The following is a 20707-nucleotide window of genomic DNA, read 5'->3' as shown; positions in this document are numbered from 1 at the left end:
TCACTCCCATAGGGAACATATTAACCCCTGCAGCGCCCTCTGGTGATAACCCCTTCCCTGCCAGTCACATTTACACAGTAATCAGTGCAATTTTATAGCACAAATCGCTGTGTAAATGTGAATGGTCCCAAAAATTTGTCAAAGATGTCCAATGTGTCCGCCATAATGTCACAGTCACGAAAAAAAATGCAGATTGCCACCATTACTAGTAAAAAAATGCCATAAATCTGTCCCCTATTTTGTAGATGCTATAACTTTTGCACAAACCAATCAATATGCGCTTATTGCGATTTTTTTTTTACCAAAAATATGTAGAAAAATACATATCGGCCTAAACTGAGGAAAAAAAATGTTTTTATTTTTAAAAATGTGATATTTATTATCGCAAAAAGGAGAAAATATTGTGTTTTTTTTTTCAAAATTGTCGCACTTTTTTGTTTATAGCGCAAAAAATAAAAACCGCAGAGGTGATCAAATACCACCAAAATAAAGCTCTATTTGTGGGGAAAAAAAGGACATCAATTGTTTGGGTGCAACGTCACATGACCGTGCAATTGTCAGTTAAAGAGGCGCAGTGCCAAATCACAAAAAGTGCTCTGGTAAGGAAGGGGGTAAAATCCTCCGGGGCTGAAGTGGTTAAAGTGAAACAATAAAAATGAAATATTGCTTCAGATATCGTGCCTGGGGGGTGTCTATAGTATTCCTGTAAAGTAGCACAGTTTTCCCGTGTTTAGAACAATCCCACAGCAAAATTACATTTCTAAATAAAAATTGTCATTTGAAACTGATCGTGGCTGTAATGAATTGTCGGGTCTCGGCAATATAGATAAAATTCATTTAAAAAAAAGGGCATGGGTTGCCCCAGTCCATTACCAGGCTCTTTGGGTCTGGTATGTATATTAAGGAGAACCCCAAAGCAAAACATAAAACAAAATGGCGTGGGGTCCCCATAAAATCCATACCAGGCTCTTCAGGTCTGATATGGAAATTAAGGAGAACCCTGCACCAAATTAAAAAGAAATGACGTAGGGTCCCCCCAAAATCCATACCAGATCCTTATCTGAGCACGCAACCTGGAAGGCTGTAGGAAAAGAGGGAGGACAAGAGAGCACCCCCCTGAACCATACCAGGCCACATGCCCTCAACATGGGGAGGGTGCGTTGGAGTAGCCCCACAAAGCACCTTGTCCCCATGTTGATGCGGACAAGGGCCTCATCCCCACAACCCTTGCCGGGTGGACCCCCAGATCCCAGCCCCCCTATGTGAATTGGTAACAGGGTACATTGTAATTTGTAAAAAATGTAAATTGTAAAAAAGACAAGTCCTTTATTAACCACTTAAGGACCAGGCCTCTTTTTCAGACTTGGTGTTTACATGTTTAAAACAGTTTTTTTTGCTAGAAAATTACTTAGAACCCCCAAACATTTTATATTGTTTTTTTTCTAACACCCTAGAGAATAAAATGGCGGTCATTGAAATACTTTTTTTCACACCTTATTTGCGCAGTGGTCTTACAAGCGCACTTTTTTGGGAAAAAATTCACTTTTTTAAATAAAAAAATAAGACAGCAGTAAAATTAGCCCAATTTTTTTTTATATTGTGAAAGATAATGGTACGCCGAGTAAATTGATACCCAACATGTCACGCTTCAAAATTGTGCCCCTCATGGAATGGCGTCAAACTTTTAGCCTCAAAAATCTCCATAAGCGACATTTAAAAAATTCTACAGGTTGCATTTTTTGTGTTACAGAGGAGGTCTAGGGCTAGAATTATTGCTCTCGCTCTACCGATCGCGGCGATACCTCACATGTGTGGTTTGACCACCGTTTTCATATGCGGGCGCTACTCAAGTATGCGCTCGCTTCTGTGCGCAAACTCGTCGTGACGGGGTGTTTTTAATTTATTTATTTTTCTTATTTATTTTAATTGATTTTATTTATTTTTACACTGTTTAAAAAAAATAAATGGATCACTTTTATTCCTATTACAAGGAATGTAAACATCCCTTGTAATAGAAAAAAGCATGACAGGTCCTCTTAAATATGAGATCTGGGGTCAAAAAGTCCTCAGATCTCATATTTGGGCTAAAATGCAACAAAAAAATAAATAAATAAATAAATAAAAGAAAATCTGACATTTAAAAAAAATATACCTTTAAGAGGTATGGGCGGAAGTGACGTTTTGACGTCGCTTCCGCCCTCCTATGGTATAGAGACGAGTGGGGGGCCATCTTAGCCTCACTTGTCTCTATGCCCAGCAGATGAAAGGACCCAATCGCCTCCGCCGCTACCGACGGCTCCGGTAAGCGCCGGAAGGTGCGGGAAGGCGGCGGGAGGGGGGGTGGCACCTCTCCCGCCGCCGATAGCGGTGATCTCGTGGCGAATGCGCCGCGGAGACCACCGTTATCGTACAGCCGACCGCCGCCTGAAGTGATGGATATCTCGGTTGTGGCAGCAGCTGCTGCCGTTACCGAGATATCCCTCTTCAAAAATAGGTTGTACATCGTCGTGCGGCGGTCGTCAAGTTGTTAAAGAATAAAAAAAAAATGTCCCACAATGTAAATCCATGCTGCCTGACAAACCGAAGAAAAAAATCTGCAACCGTTTCACATCCATGGTAGGCTCCTGCCAAGCGACACTTCTTCTGGGTGACACTTCTTATATAGCTAAGGACGGGGCCACCTGGTGATGTAAACAGGTAACCCCACCACTCTGACGCCATGGGGGCTTCCAGCAGGCTTCCTTACTCCTATGGTCCCCCTGTGTTCCTCTGGTTCCCCTCGTGCTCCTCTGGTTCCCCTGTGCTCCTCTGTTCCCCCTCCTTTACCCCCCCTGCACTGGTACCCCCACAGTGCTCACCTCCTCCCCCTTGTTGTGCAGTGCAGGCTGAATAAAAAATGTGATCCTCATCATGGAGAAGCTCATAATATGATCTGGAAGGCAGCTACACAAAGTTATAACATATTCTTCCTTGGCACCCATTCTCCTGGTCTTTCCTTCCCCCGCTCTCCATCTAGATTACCTACAGCAGCAGACGGGAGGGATGGTGGGGGAAGGAAAGACCAGGAAAGTGAGTGCCGAGGAAGGTTGTGTTATAACTTTGTGTGGCTGTCTTCCTGATCATATTATGGGCTTCTCTGTGATCAGGATCATGTTTTTATTCAGCCTGCACTACATGACTAGCCAGGAAGAAGAAGATGTGAGCAATTCAGGGGTACCAGAGCAGGGGGACAGAGGAGTGGAGGGGGGCATGTTCTGAAGAAGGGGCAGGAACCGGAGTGGCAGCTGGGTCAGCTTTGACGGGTATGTACCGATCCCTGAATTTTCCTCCAGGAGCAGTTGAAAGCTAGCGGGAGGTAAAGGAGGAGAATCGGCCTTTCAGCTGTTGCAGGAGAATCAGTACCAGCTGCAGCACCCCTCTCAATGCCGCACCCGAGGCAGCCTCCCCCCTGCCCCCTAGTTTCGTCCCTGGCCAGGAATATTAATAGGTCATGAATAATTATAATTATATATAAAAAAACTTACATATCAGTATACTGTACAGTATAGTCTGTGCTAAAGAAATGCACACAGATCCCACCCATTAAAGTGTCCTGTACACCTTTCCCTGACAAAGTGGCCACTAAAGAGACACAAAATTCATTAATGGTGTTTAATCTTTTTATGAACAATAAATACCGACCTTCCTGAAGAATCCACTTGGAAGCATCTTATTATTGAATGGAGGTCTCTGCTGATCACACATCGCTTCTATTTTGGCGTATTCTCATTTTTATCACCTGACCTCTCTGTAGACATCTTACTGGCTGATCCTTTGGTGCTGGTTAGTACCAGTCTTGGCTATGAATGGCACAGATTTGTGGAGGTGACACCTAAATATATGGGCATGTAAAAATTGGGGCTTTAAACAGGGTGAAATTCCTTTGTGACCCCCGAGATACCAATCAGATGAATGCTGGAATGAAGTTATTTATTGACCATCATAGTTATGGGCTGTAAATGACAGAAGTCCATTTCAGATCTTCCCAGATTGGACAACTAGACAGCCAATCGTTATTCACATAAGGAAGCAAATTCCTGTTCATTGCACTACAAATTATTTTATTATTGTTTGGTCTCTTTCCAGGTGATGTCATCTCGGGTCATCTCTTGATGTCATGGCAACCTCTTCCTCCTCATCCTCCTCCCCACAAGGTATGACTGCTGATCCTGACCATCCTTTCCAATGTTTTCCTCCATCTCACATCTCCAGAGATTGGAATTAGATGATAGGACATCTCATGTCTCCATAGTCTGGACATTTCCTGTAGACATCTGGTCAGTCCACCCATTAGAAGAGTTCACGAGCTTTTCATCAATTCCACCATCACATTCCCGTCTCTTCAGATTTTATTTATCATTGATGGAAATGATCTTCTGAGATGGTCCAGTGATCCATAATGACTGGAGGACCCCAAATGTTATGGTTATTTGTGTAGTGGTTGGGGGAATCCTTTGTCTATAACCCTAAGGAGAAAACAGCCCCGTGTCACATGACACATACTGCTGGGAGATTTGGGGGTAATCAGAGTTCTTAGTTCACACTGATCAGATACATCATTATTCGGGGGGGAGGTTTCTTAAAGGATTTATAGTTTATTTTAGTTAACTATGAAACAATAATGTTTAAAATCCCTACATATACATTAGGAGGTCTATATATACATAAAAATATTATGAGCTTGTGTCATTTCTACAACCATCACTGATAATCCCTGTAATTTGTCAGGTTTACTTCCTATAATCTTCAGCTCCATCTAGTGGCCATAATACAGTATTTTCTTGATATACCTCAACCAGTAATATATGACATTATGGCCACTAGATGGAGCTGAAGATTATAGGAAATAAACATATTACACACATTATGTGAATTATTCATGAAGGTAATTATTTTAATAAATAGCCCCCTAATATATATATTTTTTTAACAAATGGCTCCCAATATTCATCCGAGATGTAACTTACCACTATGGAAGCAATCATGTTAGATTACCACAGTGAAACCAATCTCTCCATAGGATAATGTACATATAGACATATTGGGGGATAATTTAATTTCCCTTCCCTCCTATATGCTCTTTATAGCATTGCCAGCTGCCAGTACAGACTTGCAGTGCCTTGAAAAAGTATTCATACCCCTTGAACTTTCCACATTTTGTCATGTTACAACCAAAAACATAAATGTATTTTATTGGGATTTATTATGATAGACCAGGGATTTGCAATTAGCGGACCTCCAGCTGTTGCAGAACTACAAGTCGCATGAAGCATAGAAAGACTCTGACAGCCACAAGAATGACACCCAGAGGCAGAGGCATGATGGGACTTGTAATTTTGCAACAGATGGAGGTCTGATAATTGCATATCCCTGTGATAGACCAACACAAAGTGGACATTAATTTTAAAGTTAAAGGAAAATGATAAATGGTTTTCAAAATGTTTTACAAATAAATATGTGAAAAGAGAACTGTGAAGGAACCGATCCCACACTCCGATTGAGTGCTTCTGTCAGTATACCGCTTCCTAAGTCTGAATATAGAGATCAGATATTCCAACCGTTCACAAGCACAAAACAAGACGAGACTTGATTAGTGCTAACATGGACTGATTTATTAGAACCAAAATGCCAAGTATTTATAATACAGTAGAAGACTAAAACCTAACCTAAATAGCATGAGCTGATTATCTAAATCAACACTCAGACTAGTTGACTGAGGGATAGGACTTTTCGGCTCCTAGCTCACTAACAATGCAATAAACATTACCATAAACATAAGCACAGGGTTAATTAGCACAAACAACAATGTGTGAATACTCAGACTAGACTCATTTACACAACAGACAGGTGGCTGAAGTTCATGACATTAGCAGGATGCCTGTGGCCAATCATAGCTCAGGCTGTGTAGTACATGCCCCACACTATATAAGGCCACCAGCACGGCGGCCTTATGTAGTGTGTTGGCGTCTGCAGGAGTTAGTGGGTGTTCTCTGTGTACCTTCAGCGCAGTACACACTTGTATCTACCTATTTAACATTATTGCTCTTCCCTAATTGAGCTATCAGCCATCTGCAGGAGTTTCTGGGTGTTGTCTGTGTGCCCTGAGTGCAGTATACACCTTTATCCACCTATATAGCTATATTGCTCTTCTGTAATTGAGCTATCAGCCATCTGCAGGCATTTCTGGGTGTTTTCTGTGTGACCTGAGTGCAGTATACACCATTATCCACCTTGCCTCCAGCACAGTATACACTGGTATCTACCCTTTAATTCCTGTTGTTCTATAATAAAGGCATCTGCAGGAGTTAGTGGGTGTTGTGTGCCTCCAGCACAATATACACTACCCAATTTCTGGTTTTCCCATCTCCCTTCAGGCCATTACCATGTCTGGAAGGCCAACAAGGAGAGGCAGACAGGCATGAGCTGATAAAAGAGGGCAAACAGGCTCTGTGTCTAGAGACAACAGTGCTGGTCGTGGACACGGTGCATCATAATCAGCACGTGGCCGTGGGACATGCTTGTCCTTATTTTCGGAAGCTGGACACGTTGAGCCACATCATGCCGAAGACTTGGTAGAGTGGATGACCAAGCCCTCTTTATCCTCCTCATCCTCTCTCACCCAGGCTCAGGGTACTAGCAAAGCAGCTGCCAACGCAGCCTCTTCCCTCGTCTCAATGTCATCATCAGTCACTCCTTCCCTAGACCCACCACATCCTCCTGAGGAGTCCCCTGAACTCTTTGAGAACAGTGATCAAAGGACAGGAAGGGAAATTAGGGATTTTCGCGGTGCTAATTAACAAAGTACAATTAATTAAAGTACAAAATTAGTAGTACAAAAATGTATTAAGTTTGAGGTTAAAATCAGTAGCAATATATGCTTAAAAGATTCAGAGTAATGCAATACAGTGGTTGTTCTCGTCAAGCACACATAGTCCAGACATGTTTCGCATTGGATTGCTTCTTCAGGGGATGTGTGAATGTTTGAACAAGATCTAGACCAAAAAATACAAAAAATAATAATAGAATATATCACAAAATTCATAAGTGCAGAAATAGGGAAAAAAAAAAAAAAAAAACAAACACAGACACACATCAAACCCACCTTCAACCACTACGTTGATGGTAAAGTAGGGGAATTGTCCACCTCGAGGGTTAACCGCAGCAGTGCTGAATCGCAGGGGGCTAAAAAGCCAACCCAAGGAAACTGATAAAAAAAGGGTATGTAGTAAAAGAAACGAAATTTGAAATTTTGGGATAATTTAAAGTTCTTTAATACATGACTTAATTTTAAGGTTGCTAAAATAAAACAGCCTTTTAGGGGTGAAAAACCCTCTAAAGTATAGAAATTGAGAAAGGTAGTACAAAGATATATTTTAATTTCAAATGTATTACTTACATAGGTTGGATAATTGTAAGAAATGGGGACGCTCGTATTTTGAAAAAAATCTTTTTGAGCACTCAGGGAGACACACCTGCACAGAAGTACCAGCTGGGTGGCCAATCAAAGAGAAAACAAAATGAAGATTAGAAGGGTTAGAATAGATAAGAAAGTATATCTCAACAACACAACTTTGAGAACAGTGTTGGGGACATGCTCCAGGAGGATACCCAGTGTTTTGTAGGCTCTGATGATGATACTCAGCTAGAGGAAGGCAGTAGCGTGAGCGCAGAGAGAGGGGATGCTCAAGAAGGACAGCAATCTAGCAGTCATGTTCCACATGCTGCAGCATACTGCCAGGTTTGCTCCAGCGATGAAGAGGTAGAGGATGATGAGGGCACTGACTCCACGTGGGTGCCTGGTAGGAGGGAGGAGGAGGAGGAGGAGGAGGCACATCTCCAATGAGGCAGGATGCCCTCCGGGGGCCAGCTTAGGGGCAGCACACTGACTAAATCACACCGCAGAGCTCCGCCTGTGCAGGGTGCTGCCTCTGCGCGTTATTCTAAACGTTATTTGGTGTGGGCCTTTTTTGAGACGAGTGCATCAGATCGCACCGCTGCTATTTGCAACATATGTCTCAAGCGTATTTTGCGTGGCCAAAACATCAGCCGCTTGGGCACCACATGCTTGACCAGACATATGTTGACTTGCCATGCAGCTCGTTGGCAAGCGTACCTCAAAGACCCACACCAAAGAACAAAGCGGACCTCTCTTTGCTCCTCATCAGCTGGGATCTCCAACCCCACTAGACCTTCAGTCCTCTCTGAAACCTGCGCTGAGAGGAATGAAGGTGTAGAATTAGGTGTGTCACAGCCAAGTGCTTCCGGGCACTCTGCTAGTAGTACACCCACGTCTGATTGTAGCAGGCAAATTTCCCTGCCCCAGCTGCTGGACCGTAGAAAGAAGTTCACTCCCAGCCATACACATGCCCAGCAGTTGAATACTAGCTTGGCTAAATTGCTAGCACTTCAACTGCTACCTTTTCAGTTGGTAGACTCAGCCCCCTTCCGTGAGTTTGTGCAATGTGAGGTTCCTCAGTGGCAGGTCCCCAAACACCACTTTTTCTCATGGAAGGCGATTCCGGCTCTCTACCGGCATGTGGAAGGCAATGTCCTTGCCTCGCTGTACAGGATGGATAGTGGTAAGGTGCATATTACCACTGACTCATGGTCCAGCAGGCATGGATAGGGACATTACCTGTCTTTCACGGCCCATTGGGTCACTCTTCTGGCAGCTGGGAAGGATGCAGGACAAGGTGCAATAGTGTTGGAGGTTGTTCCGCCACCACGCCTCCAAAATGCTACTACTGGTTGTCACACACCTTTCTCCTCCACCCCCTCCTCTTCCTCCATGGCCTCTTCCAGTGCTCTGTCCTCGGAACCAGTGGTGCTCCGTAGGCGTACAAGGGGCTACACAAGTATACATGTAAAACAGTGCCATGCCGTGATTGCGCTGGTTTGTTTGGGGGACAGGAGCCACACTGGGGCAGGTATTTTGTCAGCTCCGCAGGGGCAGGCCGAGAGGTGGTTGACGCCACGCCAGCTTAAGCCAGGATTGGTGGTTTGCGACAATGGCACCAACCTCCTCTCGGCCCTCCGACAGGGACAACTGACCCATGTACCCTGTGTGGCTCACGTTTTTTACCTGGTGGTGCAGCGGTTCTTGGGCAGGTACCTGGGCTTACAGGATGTCCTGAACCAGGCCAGGAAAGTCTGTGTGCATTTCCGCCGATCATTTAATGCCTGTGCTCGGCTGGCTGAGCTCCAAAAGGAGTTGAACCTGCCCAAGAACCGCCTTATATGTGACATGCCCACCAGGTGGAACTCAACGTTGGCCATGCTGCAGCGGCTGCACATGCAGCAGAGGGTCATCAATGAGTACCTGTGCAACTACGGCACCAGGACAGGGTCAGTGGAGCTCGTTTTTTTCTCACCACGCCAGTGGGGCATGATCAGGGATGCATGCACTGTCCTGTCACCGTTTGAGTAGGCCACAAGGATGGTGAGCAATGAGAGTGCATGCATCAGTGACACTGTACCTCTTGTCCACCTGTTGGAGCATACGCAATGTGGAATAATGGACAGGGCACTCGAGGCAAAACAGAGGAAGGAAGAGGAGGACTTCCTTGCCTCTCAAAGTCCCCTTTATCCAGACAGTGTTCCTGTTGTCCCACCCATCACACAGGAAGAGGAGGAGGAGGATTCTGTCAGCATGAAGGTGGAGGCTGGCACTCAGCATCAGCAGCGGCAGTCTTGTAGGGATGATTTACAGTCCCAAGAAACCCGTGGACTTGTACGTGGCTGGGAGGAGGTAGCTGCGGATCATGTTGTCCTTAGTGACCCAGAGGACTCCGGACCGAATGCCTCAGCTAACCTACGCTGCATGGCCTCCCTGATTCTGCAAAGCCTGCGGAAGAATCCTTGTATTCTTCGGATCAAGGAGAGGGACCATTACTGGCTGGCCATTCTCCTTGATCCACAGTACATGTGTAAGGTTGCTGACCTTATCTTGCCATCGCAGAGGATGAGACATCTCCAGGAGGCCTTGCAGAAAGGTCTGTGCAACGCGTTCCCAGAGACTGGAAGGTTACAAACTCCTGGTCCTGGACAACACGTTGCTGAGGCATCGGTCATAAGGAGCGGTGGAGAAGGTGGCCGTCTGACAGATGCGTTCAGACAATTTTTTAGTCCGCAGCCCCAAGGTATGACCGGTTCCAACAACCATCGCGAGTGTCTGATTTACACGGTGCAGGAATACCTAGGGGCAAGGTCAGACTTGGACACCTTTCTCACCGAAAATCCTCTGGCTTACTGGGTCTTGAGGATGGATCACTGGCCTGAGCTTGCACAGTATGCAATTGAGCTACTGGCCTGTCCTGCATCCAGCGTTCTTTTGGAACGCACCTTCAGTGCTGCTGGTGGATTTGTTACCGATCAGAGGGTGCGCCTGTCCACCGACTCGGTTGATCGACTGACCTTCATCAAGATGAATCAGTCTTGGATCACCCACAGCTACCAAGCACCTGAAGCTGATGTAACCGAATCATTTTTTTTTTTTTTTTTAAAGAAAGTTTTATTAAAGTTTATGCAAGTACAGTAGAACAAACATGAGTACAGATTTATCTCTTCCAAATGTTTTCAATGGGACATCGTTAGAGAAGAACGAAGTGAAAACAAGACAATGTAACAACAGAAAGAAAAAGAAAACCGTTTCCACAGAGCCATATTCATCCCAAACTGTTGAGTTTTGCTTAGCCAGGGCCAAGAGCAAATGTAGTTATTAAGAGATAAAGCTCGGTCTAGGGAACTGTAGTGGGGAAAAATTTGGTAGATGGTGTTGACTTAGCAATGTATTGCTGAATCAATGAGTTTGTATTCAGATATGCTCACAAACAAATGCGAGACACCCCTTGATCCGAACATGGCTTATTGTGAGGGATAAGTTATCTGTAGCTTTCGGAAAAGAATAAAGTGATTCCACCAAGGTTGGTGTGGGCCCGGACCAAGATTACTGTATGTCCTATCTGGAACTCCTGGTTCATATGTACGACAATGACTAGGGGGACTGGTGGACGTAGAGAAACCAGGTGTCAAATGCTTGGAAGAGTGCAGTCGACAGAAAAACTACAGAAAAAATAGAAAGAGGAAGAAATAAAAAAGAAAGGAAATATGAAAAATAAAAGTAATGAGGGTGGGAGAGTATGGATAGGGGGGCTAGAGAAGGCGAGAGAGGGGGAGGACATTTAGGGGAAAGAAAGGAAAGGGAGATAGGTTGACTTGAATATGCCTCCCGGGGTTGTATTAAGTAGTACATATTGTCTAGAGGGGGTGGTTACGTGTTCTAGTATCATAGATAATGCAAAGCATCTTTGGTGTCTTCTATCAAATCAGGGTTCAAGATTGTCCATTGAGGATGTTAGTGTATGTCGGGGTAGATTTGAAGTGGATCCAACAGGCCCACTTCGAACTGAATTTCGAGGGTGTGTCGCGAGCGATGTGTATTAGCTCTTCCATCGCTGCTGCATTATTGACTCTGTAGAACCATTCTTTGATCGTGGGAGCCTGGCTAGAATTCCATTTGGTTGGGATACATTGTTTGGCTGCGTTTAGCATAAACATAGCTAAAGATTTGTGGTATGTGCTATGTGATCCTGGGGAAAGGTGCAATAAGCATTGAGCGGGAGAAGGTTCAATAGCGTAAGTAGTAACCTGAGTAGTGATTTTACAGACCTCTGTCCAGAAGGGGACCAACAGCGGGCAGGACCACCAAATGTGCAGGAATGATCCTGTGTCGGAGAGACATCTCCAGCATCTATCTTGCTTGTTTGGGTATATTTTGCTCAGTTTCGCTGGTGTGTGGTACCACCTGGTTTGCAATTTATAATTGTTCTCCTGAGAACTAACATTCAAAGTGCCCTTATGGGTAGTTAGAAAGATTTTACTCCATTGTTCGTCTGTCAACGTAAGGTTCAGGTCCTCCTCCCAGCGTCTACAAGCAATATAGTCCCTTGGGTTCGTTTGGTCAAAGAGGAGTGCATGTGTGTAGGCTATCAAGTGTCATTGTGGGGATTGTTGGGAGCAAAGTTTTTCAAAGGGTGTTTGATCCCGGGAGCAATCCTGGTTTTTATTCAACACATGAAGGAAGTGGGAAATTTGAATATAGGGCCACTGGGGAAGGGGGGGCTTCTCAAGATTTGCTGCAATGTCCATGGCAGTTTGTAATTTACCTCCCAAGAAGAAGTTACCCGCCCTGGTTTGAGCTGGTGTCCAGTCTGGGGCTAAGAAGCAAGTGGATAAGCCTGGGGGAAAATCTGGATTTAGTTTAATTGTTGTTAGTGGACTGGGGATAGACGATATACGAGACCGTTTGCAAATGTGTTGAAAATAATGTAGAGTTGGACCAATTATTGGATGACGTGTTATAGGCAAGGGAATTCTTTTCGGATCAATCCAGGGGATGGAGGCTAGAGGGATGGGTGAGAGGGATGATTCTAGGGCGACCCAGTCTTTAGAGGATGAGTGTAGGTTCCAGTCGGCGATACGAGATAGGTGTACTGCGTAGCAGTAGTTGGATATGTCCGGTAGGCCGATTCCACCCATAGTTTTGGGGCGCGTGAGAAACTGGAAGCTAATCCTGGGTCTCCGACCGTTCCAAAGAAATCTGGAGCATACCGATTTATAAGTCTTAAAGAAGGTTGATGGAAGATGAATAGGGACAGCTTGTAAGATGTAGAGAAGTCTCGGCAGGGCGTTCATTTTAAGGATGGCCGCCCTGCCGAACCATGAGAATATCGGCTTGCTCCACGTTCGAAGATCCAGGATCAGCTTGCTTAAAAGGCGCAAATGGTTCTTAGCATACAGTTCGGATAGTTTGGAGGGGATTTGGATACCGAGATATGTTATATGATCGGATCGCCAATGGAACGGAAAGTTACTCTCACATTGCTGAAGTGTGTCCTGCGTTAGGGAGATGTTGAGAGCATAAGACTTTGAGAAGTTAATCTTTAGGTTTGAAATTGATTGAAAGGATTGGAATTCAGCTAGGAGGTTTGGGAGAGTGGTTATGGGTTCAGACAAGAAAAGTAAGATGTCATCCGCGAAGGCGGCGTATTTGAATTCTTTGTGTGGTGTATGGATTCCTCTGATGTTTTGGTTATTCTTCAGTTGTTCAAGGAAGGGTTCTAGTGTTAAGAAAAAAAGTATAGGGGATAAAGGGCACCCTTGTCGTGTGCCGTTGCGTATGGGAAAGGCGTCTGACAGAGTGCCATTGACTTTAACTCTGGCCGTTGGGTTAGAGTACAATGCCAGGATGAAGTTAAGCATGTTAGGGCCTATGCCTAGTGTACAGAGCACAGCTTCCATATATTCCCATGACACTCTGTCAAACGCCTTTTCTGCGTCGAGGGACAAGAAGAATCCCTTTTGGCCTGACTGAGTCATGAGGTGGTGCAGATTGAGGGCTTTAATTGTGTTGTCCCTGGCTTCGCGCCCAGGGACAAAACCTACTTGGTCTACGGAGATGAGATCTTGAATCAGAGGTAACAGTCTATTTGCCAGAATTTTGGAAAAGATCTTTAAGTCCACGTTCAGTAATGAAATTGGTCTGTAATTGCCCGGGTTAGTGGGATCTTTATCTGGTTTCGGGATTACTGCTATGTGGGCTTCTAAGAGCCCTGTGGGGAGTGATCTAGAAGTGGCGGTTGAATTAAAGGCCTTTAGAAAGGGGTTTTGTAGAGTGTCCGCAAAAGTTTTATAATAAACTGCAGTGAGGCCATCTGGGCCTGGGCTTTTTGCTGGCTTGAGCTGATGCACTGCCTGTTTCCATTCGGAAGGGGAGAGTGGAGCGTTTAAGGTGTCAGCAATATCTGGGCGAATCTTTTTCAGGGATGGGTTTTCAAGAAGTGAACGCAGTTTGTCTGATTTCCATTGAGAGGGGGGGTTATTAGGGTTGGTGAGGTCAAGATTATAAAGTGATTTGTAATATTGTTCAAATTCCCGTGCAATGTCTTGAGTTTTCACGATGGGTTTGCCCGTTGGGGAGTGGAGCATGTGGATTGTGTGTTTTGCCTTTTTCGTGCGGAGAGCCTGAGCTAACAAGTGTCCAGTTTTGTTGCCAAATTCATAGAAAAGTTTCTTCGTGAGAATAAATTTCCTTTTCAGTTTGAGGTCTAAGTCTTCCTTAATGAGGGCGCGTATCTCTAAAAGTTCTACATGTGTATTTAGAGCTAGTGTACGTTTATGGGTAGCTTCTAAAGATTTCAGCCTGGCGAATAAGGTCGCTAACCTGGCAGCTTTTTCCTTTCTGATCGCAGAAGCTATAGAGATAATCTTACCCCTTATTACGCTTTTGTGGGCTTCCCATTGCGTTAAATGAGAGACATCAGGCGTGTCATTTTCTTGAAAGTAATTTGTCAGGCATTCCCTAATGTCTGAGGTTTTGGTTTGGTCCGATAAAATGCTAGCATCTAATCTCCATATGCGTTTGTTGAAATGTTCGTCAGGGAACACTAGTGTTGCTGTCACAGGATGGTGGTCAGAGCAGGTCATAGGTTCGATTGTGGCCGAGTGTAGGTAGTTAAGAGATTGTTGTTGGACAAAGATACAGTTGATGCGTGAATATTTTTTATGTGGTATAGAATAAAAGGTATAGTCCTTGTCTTGGGGGTAAAGTGCTCTCCAAGTGTCGTGGAGCAAGAGTTCGTGGAGACACTTTCTAATCTGTTTAATAGCCCTGTAGGGGAGAGAAGATGTACCCGAGGAGGTATCTAAAATTGGTTCCAGAGGGATGTTCATGTCTCCTCCAAAAATCAGGAGACCCTCTTGGAAGGAGGACAATTGATTGATAGTTTCCCGAAAGAACTTCACTTGAGAGGAATTGGGACTATAAATATTTGCTAGAGTTACACGCCTACCATTGATGGTCCCCTTCAGGAAGAGAAATCTTCCTTCTGTGTCTACAAGAGTGTCTGAAATCTGGATAGATACTTTTTTAGATACTAGAATGGAAACACCTTTAGTCTTGGAGATGGGGGAAGTTGCATGAAAGCTGTGTGGGAAATCATGGTTATGTAATTTAGGAATGGAATTCTGCCGGAAGTGAGTTTCCTGAAGGAAAATGACGTCTGCTTTCATAGATTTCATATTAGTCAATATATGAGATCGCTTTTCAGGGGTATTTAGCCCTTTGGCGTTCAATGAGATTATTTTCAGGGAGATGTTTTTGTTCGGTGAGTACGGGAAAGGCATGGTGGCCGAGATGGTTAACCAGTGAACAAACAGAAAAAGAAGTGGGGATACTAGAGGCCGTAAAAAACCCCGGGAGGTAGAGGAAAGAACAGACAAGGGATAAGTGTGTAGGGGAGCAGAGAGAGAGGGGGAAGAGAAAAAAGGGGGGAGAAGTGTCTCGAAGGCGGGGGTAATAGGTGTGATAGGGGTTGTGGAATGTACCGGATGTAGGGGCGAGCCAGTCGTCCCTCTATTTCACAGGTTTGGTAACCGGAGCGGTCGACCGCGACTACCTGCGTCAGTCGTGTGGGGGTGGTAAGCAAGGTAGCACAAGGTGAACTTGCTCTTTTGTCCAATATTGGCCAGAAAGCTGCTTGGCTTGGAATTGGTTGGGCTTATGACAGGAGGTTTGTGACAACTAGCGCACAGAGGATAGGGTGAGCCTATTTTCAATTGGGACATATTCCCACGGGCTCGTGTGGAGAGTACAAAGGATAAAATAAAGTAAATAGGGGTTTGGGAAAGACCTGAGCGGTAGAGTCCGTCAATGTTAACGGGCATTGGGTGTTGTAAACAGTAAAAGGTCTCATTACAACATGTATTATGCAAAGAGAAATGAATAAGTTGACTTAAAGAGGAACATTAGGTGAAGTCAATAGTTTATGCATCAGATCCTAAGGACGTACATAATAAACAAAGGAACTAGGACCTCACAGGCCCGAACAACATGCCAGACCATATATAAATGGTTAAAAGAAATTCAACGAAGTACACCTGTGTATGCGACTCGGGAAATCATAGAGAGCAACAATACAACAGAAAAAAATTATATATAACATAATTCTCTCCCCCCCTCTCTGACCTATTATTCCCCATATGTAGTGTGTGTTAGGGTGAAGAGGGAAGCTTCTCATCGGTATTCCCCCGGTCATAGGGGGAACCGTCTCTCGCACAAAAGTAACCTATCTCCCCCTCATTCCTCCCCATTGTTGTGGAAAAATCTGTTGTGATAAGGGGTACTAATCTCTGCTCGGTAGTGGGCCAAGACACAATATAGTTGGGCTTAGGTTTGATCTGAGGATATTAGTCCTAATGCGAGAAGCTTCCCTCCTAATGAGCCCAAATTGTAGAACCAGATGTAAAATACATCATATCATGCATCATGAAGTAAAACATTAGTACTGTGGGAGAGTATCAGCTTCCTGAATTGGGGAACAGATAAAGTGCAAAAAGAACAAAAAAAAAATAAATAATAATTTGCATAAATGCTCCCATCTCCCTCCCCCCCAAAAAGACATGAAAGTCCACTGAGAGGGAGAGGATTCTATCATAATGTCTCTCATACTTGCCCGCACAAAGAGTCAGGTGTAGCTATTCTGTCAGACATGCAACCGCCGCCGATCTTCTCCACATGTTCTATGTTTAGCTGAGCTTCTTCTCTCGTGGGCGTTCGTAGAAAAGGGACACTCGATCTGGGGGTTTTCAACTAGTTTCAAGAGAGTGCGTGTAGAGGGGTCTCACACCTGTGGTATGAGATGGAGAGAGGCAGAAATGACATTTGAGTCTCAATCTTCGGCTTGCTTCTCAGGTGGATGTAGGTGTTGTTCACATAAAGCGAGATCATAGTCAGGTGCACAGTCTGAGGAACATTAAGTTAACAGGAACTAGCTCGGACTGTGAGGTCAATACGGATTCGGTGTAACAAGGCATCAGGCAGGTATGCGAACAGAGCAATCAGTTGATCCGTGCTCTTCGATGGGCCGGAGATGCTGTTGGACTGCCATTCCTCAGCATATCCCTTTCCCTTGGGTGTGGATGTGGTAAGGAGGGAGCTGGAACTTGTCGGCGGCGCCTACCAATGCTGAAATTTCCCGCTTCCTCTAAGCCTTCCATCGATGAGGATCTGATGGATGAGTGAAGCTTGAAATCGCTATACCAATCAGGTAAGCTTACAAGGGGTATGTCGATGGCGGTGCAGAAATGGTCTAGATCCTCTGGTACCCGTAAATTTGCCGTGCGACCTTGGTGAGTCACCGACAGACAGAAGGGAAATTTCCATCTGTATTGTATTGATCTGTCTCGCAGAACGTCTAGGAGTGGTCTGAGTTCCCTTCTGCGTTGCAGCGTGATGCTCGAAAGATCTTGAAAGATTTTGATATTGGCTCCTTCAAATAATATTTGGTTCCTGGTTCTGGCTTTGCGGAGTATCTCCTCTTTAAGCGGGAACTCTACAAGGCAGCACACAATATCTTGTGGGGGGTCTGCTTCTCTGTTTCTTGGTCTCAGAGCTCTGTGCAATCTTTCAAACACAATTGGTGTTTCCGCAGGTCTGTCAAGAATATCATTAAAGATGGTAGACACAGTTTGGGAGAGAGTACTGGGATCTATGGACTCCGGGATACCTCTTACCCTTAAGTTCCGACGTCTCCCTCTGTTGTCCAGGTCCTCCATGTGGCGGTTAATCTCCCGCAGATGTACGGCGTGGGACTCAGTTAACTGCTGGACCTGGCAGAGAGAGACATCATGGCGGGCCTGTGTAATCTCCACTTCTTCCACTCTAATAGATATGGAGTGGATATCGTCTTTGAGATCCGCTATCGCCGCAGCTAGGGTGGATTTAATATCCGCTGCAACTGACCTGAGGTCTTCGATGCTGATTGCCTGCGGTTCTCGGGGCATCGGATCTCCTCTGTCACGGTGCGGGCTTCTGCTGTGCGAGCGGTGAGTACGCGAGGGCGCTGCTGTGGAGGCCTGCGAGCTGCCTCTGGGCCGCGCTCTGAAAATGTCAGGGATTTGCCGGGCTGAGTGTGTGTCCAGCTCCGCCGGAGAGCGCGATCGTGCCCCCGGTGATTTATCCTCCTGTCGTTCCATAATTTAGGGTCCCGTGGACGGTTTCCAAGCTGGTAGTTCAATTTGCAGGGCCGTGTGGACGGGAGCTAGTGAACTACGCGTCCATCTTGGTACGGTGCCAGGCCACGCCCCCCCGAATCATTTTTTTATAAATATCACATCCCTTCAAGACTGCCTATGCTGAGTGACTGTCCTGTTATGTTGACTGTCTATCCTCTTCCTCCTCCGCTGATATCTTGGAAGAACATTTTTGGTTCTGGGTGATGCCACCAGCCCAATTTTTCAGCCCCTGTTTAACAGGGGCGTGTAATTACAATTTTTGATGCAATGCTTCGCAGGAGGGCTCATTCCTGCACTACAACTAGAGTATATGAGAGAGGTTGCAGTGTATAGGCCCAATTTTTCAGCCCCTGTTTAACAGGGTGTCAGGAACCATGAAACAGACAGAGACAGAAGTACAATCAAATCACACTGTTTATTAATAAAAATAAAAAGGTAAATAGAAAAAGCGTAGACAAGCAAGCCAGAGTCCAGTAGCCAGATCGGGTAGTCAGCCAGTTCATAAACCAGATCAGGTAATCAGCCAATCCAGATGTCGGGATCCAAGGTGAGCAACTGCAAGCAGGAAGGAAGCCAGGAGGGATGTAGCAAGCCAGTCTTGAAACAACAGCAGGAGATGGTTCCTAGTGATGTGACCAAACATGAAGGCAATGGAGAAATGAGCTTGGAGACTTTAAATAGGCAGGCCAGACGAGCATCATCGGAAAGAGCTTTTAACAGTGGAGAGAGAAGAGATCTGGCAATTAGCCGACAGCTGAGTGGCCAGCCAAGAGGAGGAAGGGCTAAGGCAGCCCTGACAGTACCCCCCCCCCCCAATGACCCTTCTCCCTCAGAGGGCCACTGGGCTTGTGGGGAAAAAGTCTATGGAACTCACGGAGGAGGACAGGGGCATGTATGTCCGAGGATGAGCGTTCCTCTGGACCATACCCCTTCCAATGCACCAGGTACTGTATGCGCCCACAGAACCTATGGGAGTCAACAATGGATTGTACCTCATACTCCTCATGGTTCTCAACCTGAATAGGGTGAGGACGTGGCACCGAGGTGGTAAATTGGTTACAGACTAACGGTTTCAATAAGGAGACCTGAAACACATTTGAGATGCGCATACTAGGTGGAAGTTCCAACGCGTAAGCTACTGGGTTAATCCTGCGAAGGATACGGAATGGCCCAATAAACCGAAGTGCAAACTTCAGTGAGGGAACACAAAGCCGGAGGTTGTGAGATGACAGCCAGACCCTGTCCCCAACCTGGTAGGAAGGCGCTGGCAGGCGTCTGCGGTCAGCATGGAGTCTGTACCTATCATTAGGATGACGCAAAGCCTCCTGGACTTGTACCCAAGTGGAATGAAGACCACAGAGATGCTCCTCTATTGCAGGAATACTCTGTGGAACAAACAAGTCAGGCAACATGGAAGGTTGGAAACCATAATTCGCCATAAATGGAGACAATCGGGAGGCAGAATTCAAGGCACTGTTGTGAGCAAACTCTGCCCAAGGTAATAGGTCAGACCAGTTGTTATGATGGTCAGAGATATAGCAATGTAGGAATTGCTCCAAGGACTGATGGCTCATTCTGCGGGTGATACGCAGAAGAGAACACAAGCTGGATTCCCAACTGTGCACAAAAGGCTCGCCAGAACCAAGAGACAAACTGACTGCCCCTATCCAAGACAATCACCTTGGGTAGCCCATTTAAGCTAAAGATCTCCTGAGCAAAAATGGAAGCCAGTTCCTTAGAGGTGGGCAACTTCTTAAGTGGAATACAATGACACATCTTTGAGAACCGGTCAACCACCATAAGGATAACAGTGTTTCCTTGGGAGTTGGGCAATTCCACAATGAAATCCATAGACAGGTGAGTCCAGGGCCTCTCTCCATTGGGTATGGGTTGTAGGAGGCCCACTGGAAGGTGTCATGGAGTCTTACTCTGAGCACACATGGGACAGGCAGCTACGAAAGCAGTAACATCAGCCCGTAGACTAGGCCACCAGAATTGTTGGGAGATGGCCCAAATGAGTTGATTCTTCCCAGGATGGCCAGCTGCCTTGGGAGAATGATAAGTCTGGAGCACTGCAGTACGGAGACTCTCTGGGACAAAGCAGCGGTCACAAGGTTTATCAGGAGGAGCATGGACCTGAGCAGCAAGAATTTTGTCACCCAAAGGAGAAGTAAGACTGGTGCGAACCGTAGCCAAGATACGATCAGGAGGAATCATAGGAACCGGAACCGACTCCGACTTGGAAGTGGAGGAAAATTGTTGTGACAAGGCATCAGCCCTTACATTCTTAGTACCGAAGAATGAGACAATGTAATTAAAGCTCAACAAGAAAAGAGCCCATCGTGCCCTTCTGGGAGAGAGTCGCTTAGCCTCAGACAAGAATGTAAGATTCTTATGGTCAGTAAGAATAAGAATGGGCACAGTGGTACCTTCAAGGAGATGTCTCCATTCTTTCAGGGCTAAAATGATCGCCAACAGCTCTCTGTCACCAATCTCATAATTGCACTCAGCGGGTGACAATTTCTTGGAAAAGTAGCCACACGGATGCATAGAGCTCTCAGAGTTAAGACGTTGGGACAGAAGGGCGCAAACTCCA

The 20707-nt window shown here is 45.5% G+C and overlaps 1 protein-coding gene across 4 annotated transcripts in view; it reads left to right on the top strand.

Annotated features, from left to right (window-relative positions):
• Positions 1-20707, top strand: part of LOC143963525 (NACHT, LRR and PYD domains-containing protein 3-like) — a 165410-nt gene that overhangs the window by 31775 nt on the left and 112928 nt on the right. For all 4 annotated transcript variants that reach the window (XM_077473199.1, XM_077473200.1, XM_077473197.1 and 1 more), the window contains exon 2: positions 4126-4193. In XM_077473199.1, coding sequence (XP_077329325.1) covers positions 4157-4193 — 37 coding nt within the window. In that variant the 5' untranslated portion in view covers positions 4126-4156. The remainder of the gene's footprint in view (positions 1-4125; positions 4194-20707) is intronic.

This window comes from Lithobates pipiens, unplaced genomic scaffold (genome assembly GCF_037356315.1).
Source record: "Lithobates pipiens isolate NorthernLeopardFrog02 unplaced genomic scaffold, aLitPip1_a1.2 Scaffold_8, whole genome shotgun sequence".
NCBI classification, from domain to species: Eukaryota; Metazoa; Chordata; class Amphibia; order Anura; family Ranidae; genus Lithobates; species Lithobates pipiens.
This window is presented reverse-complemented; position numbering and strand designations above follow the sequence as displayed.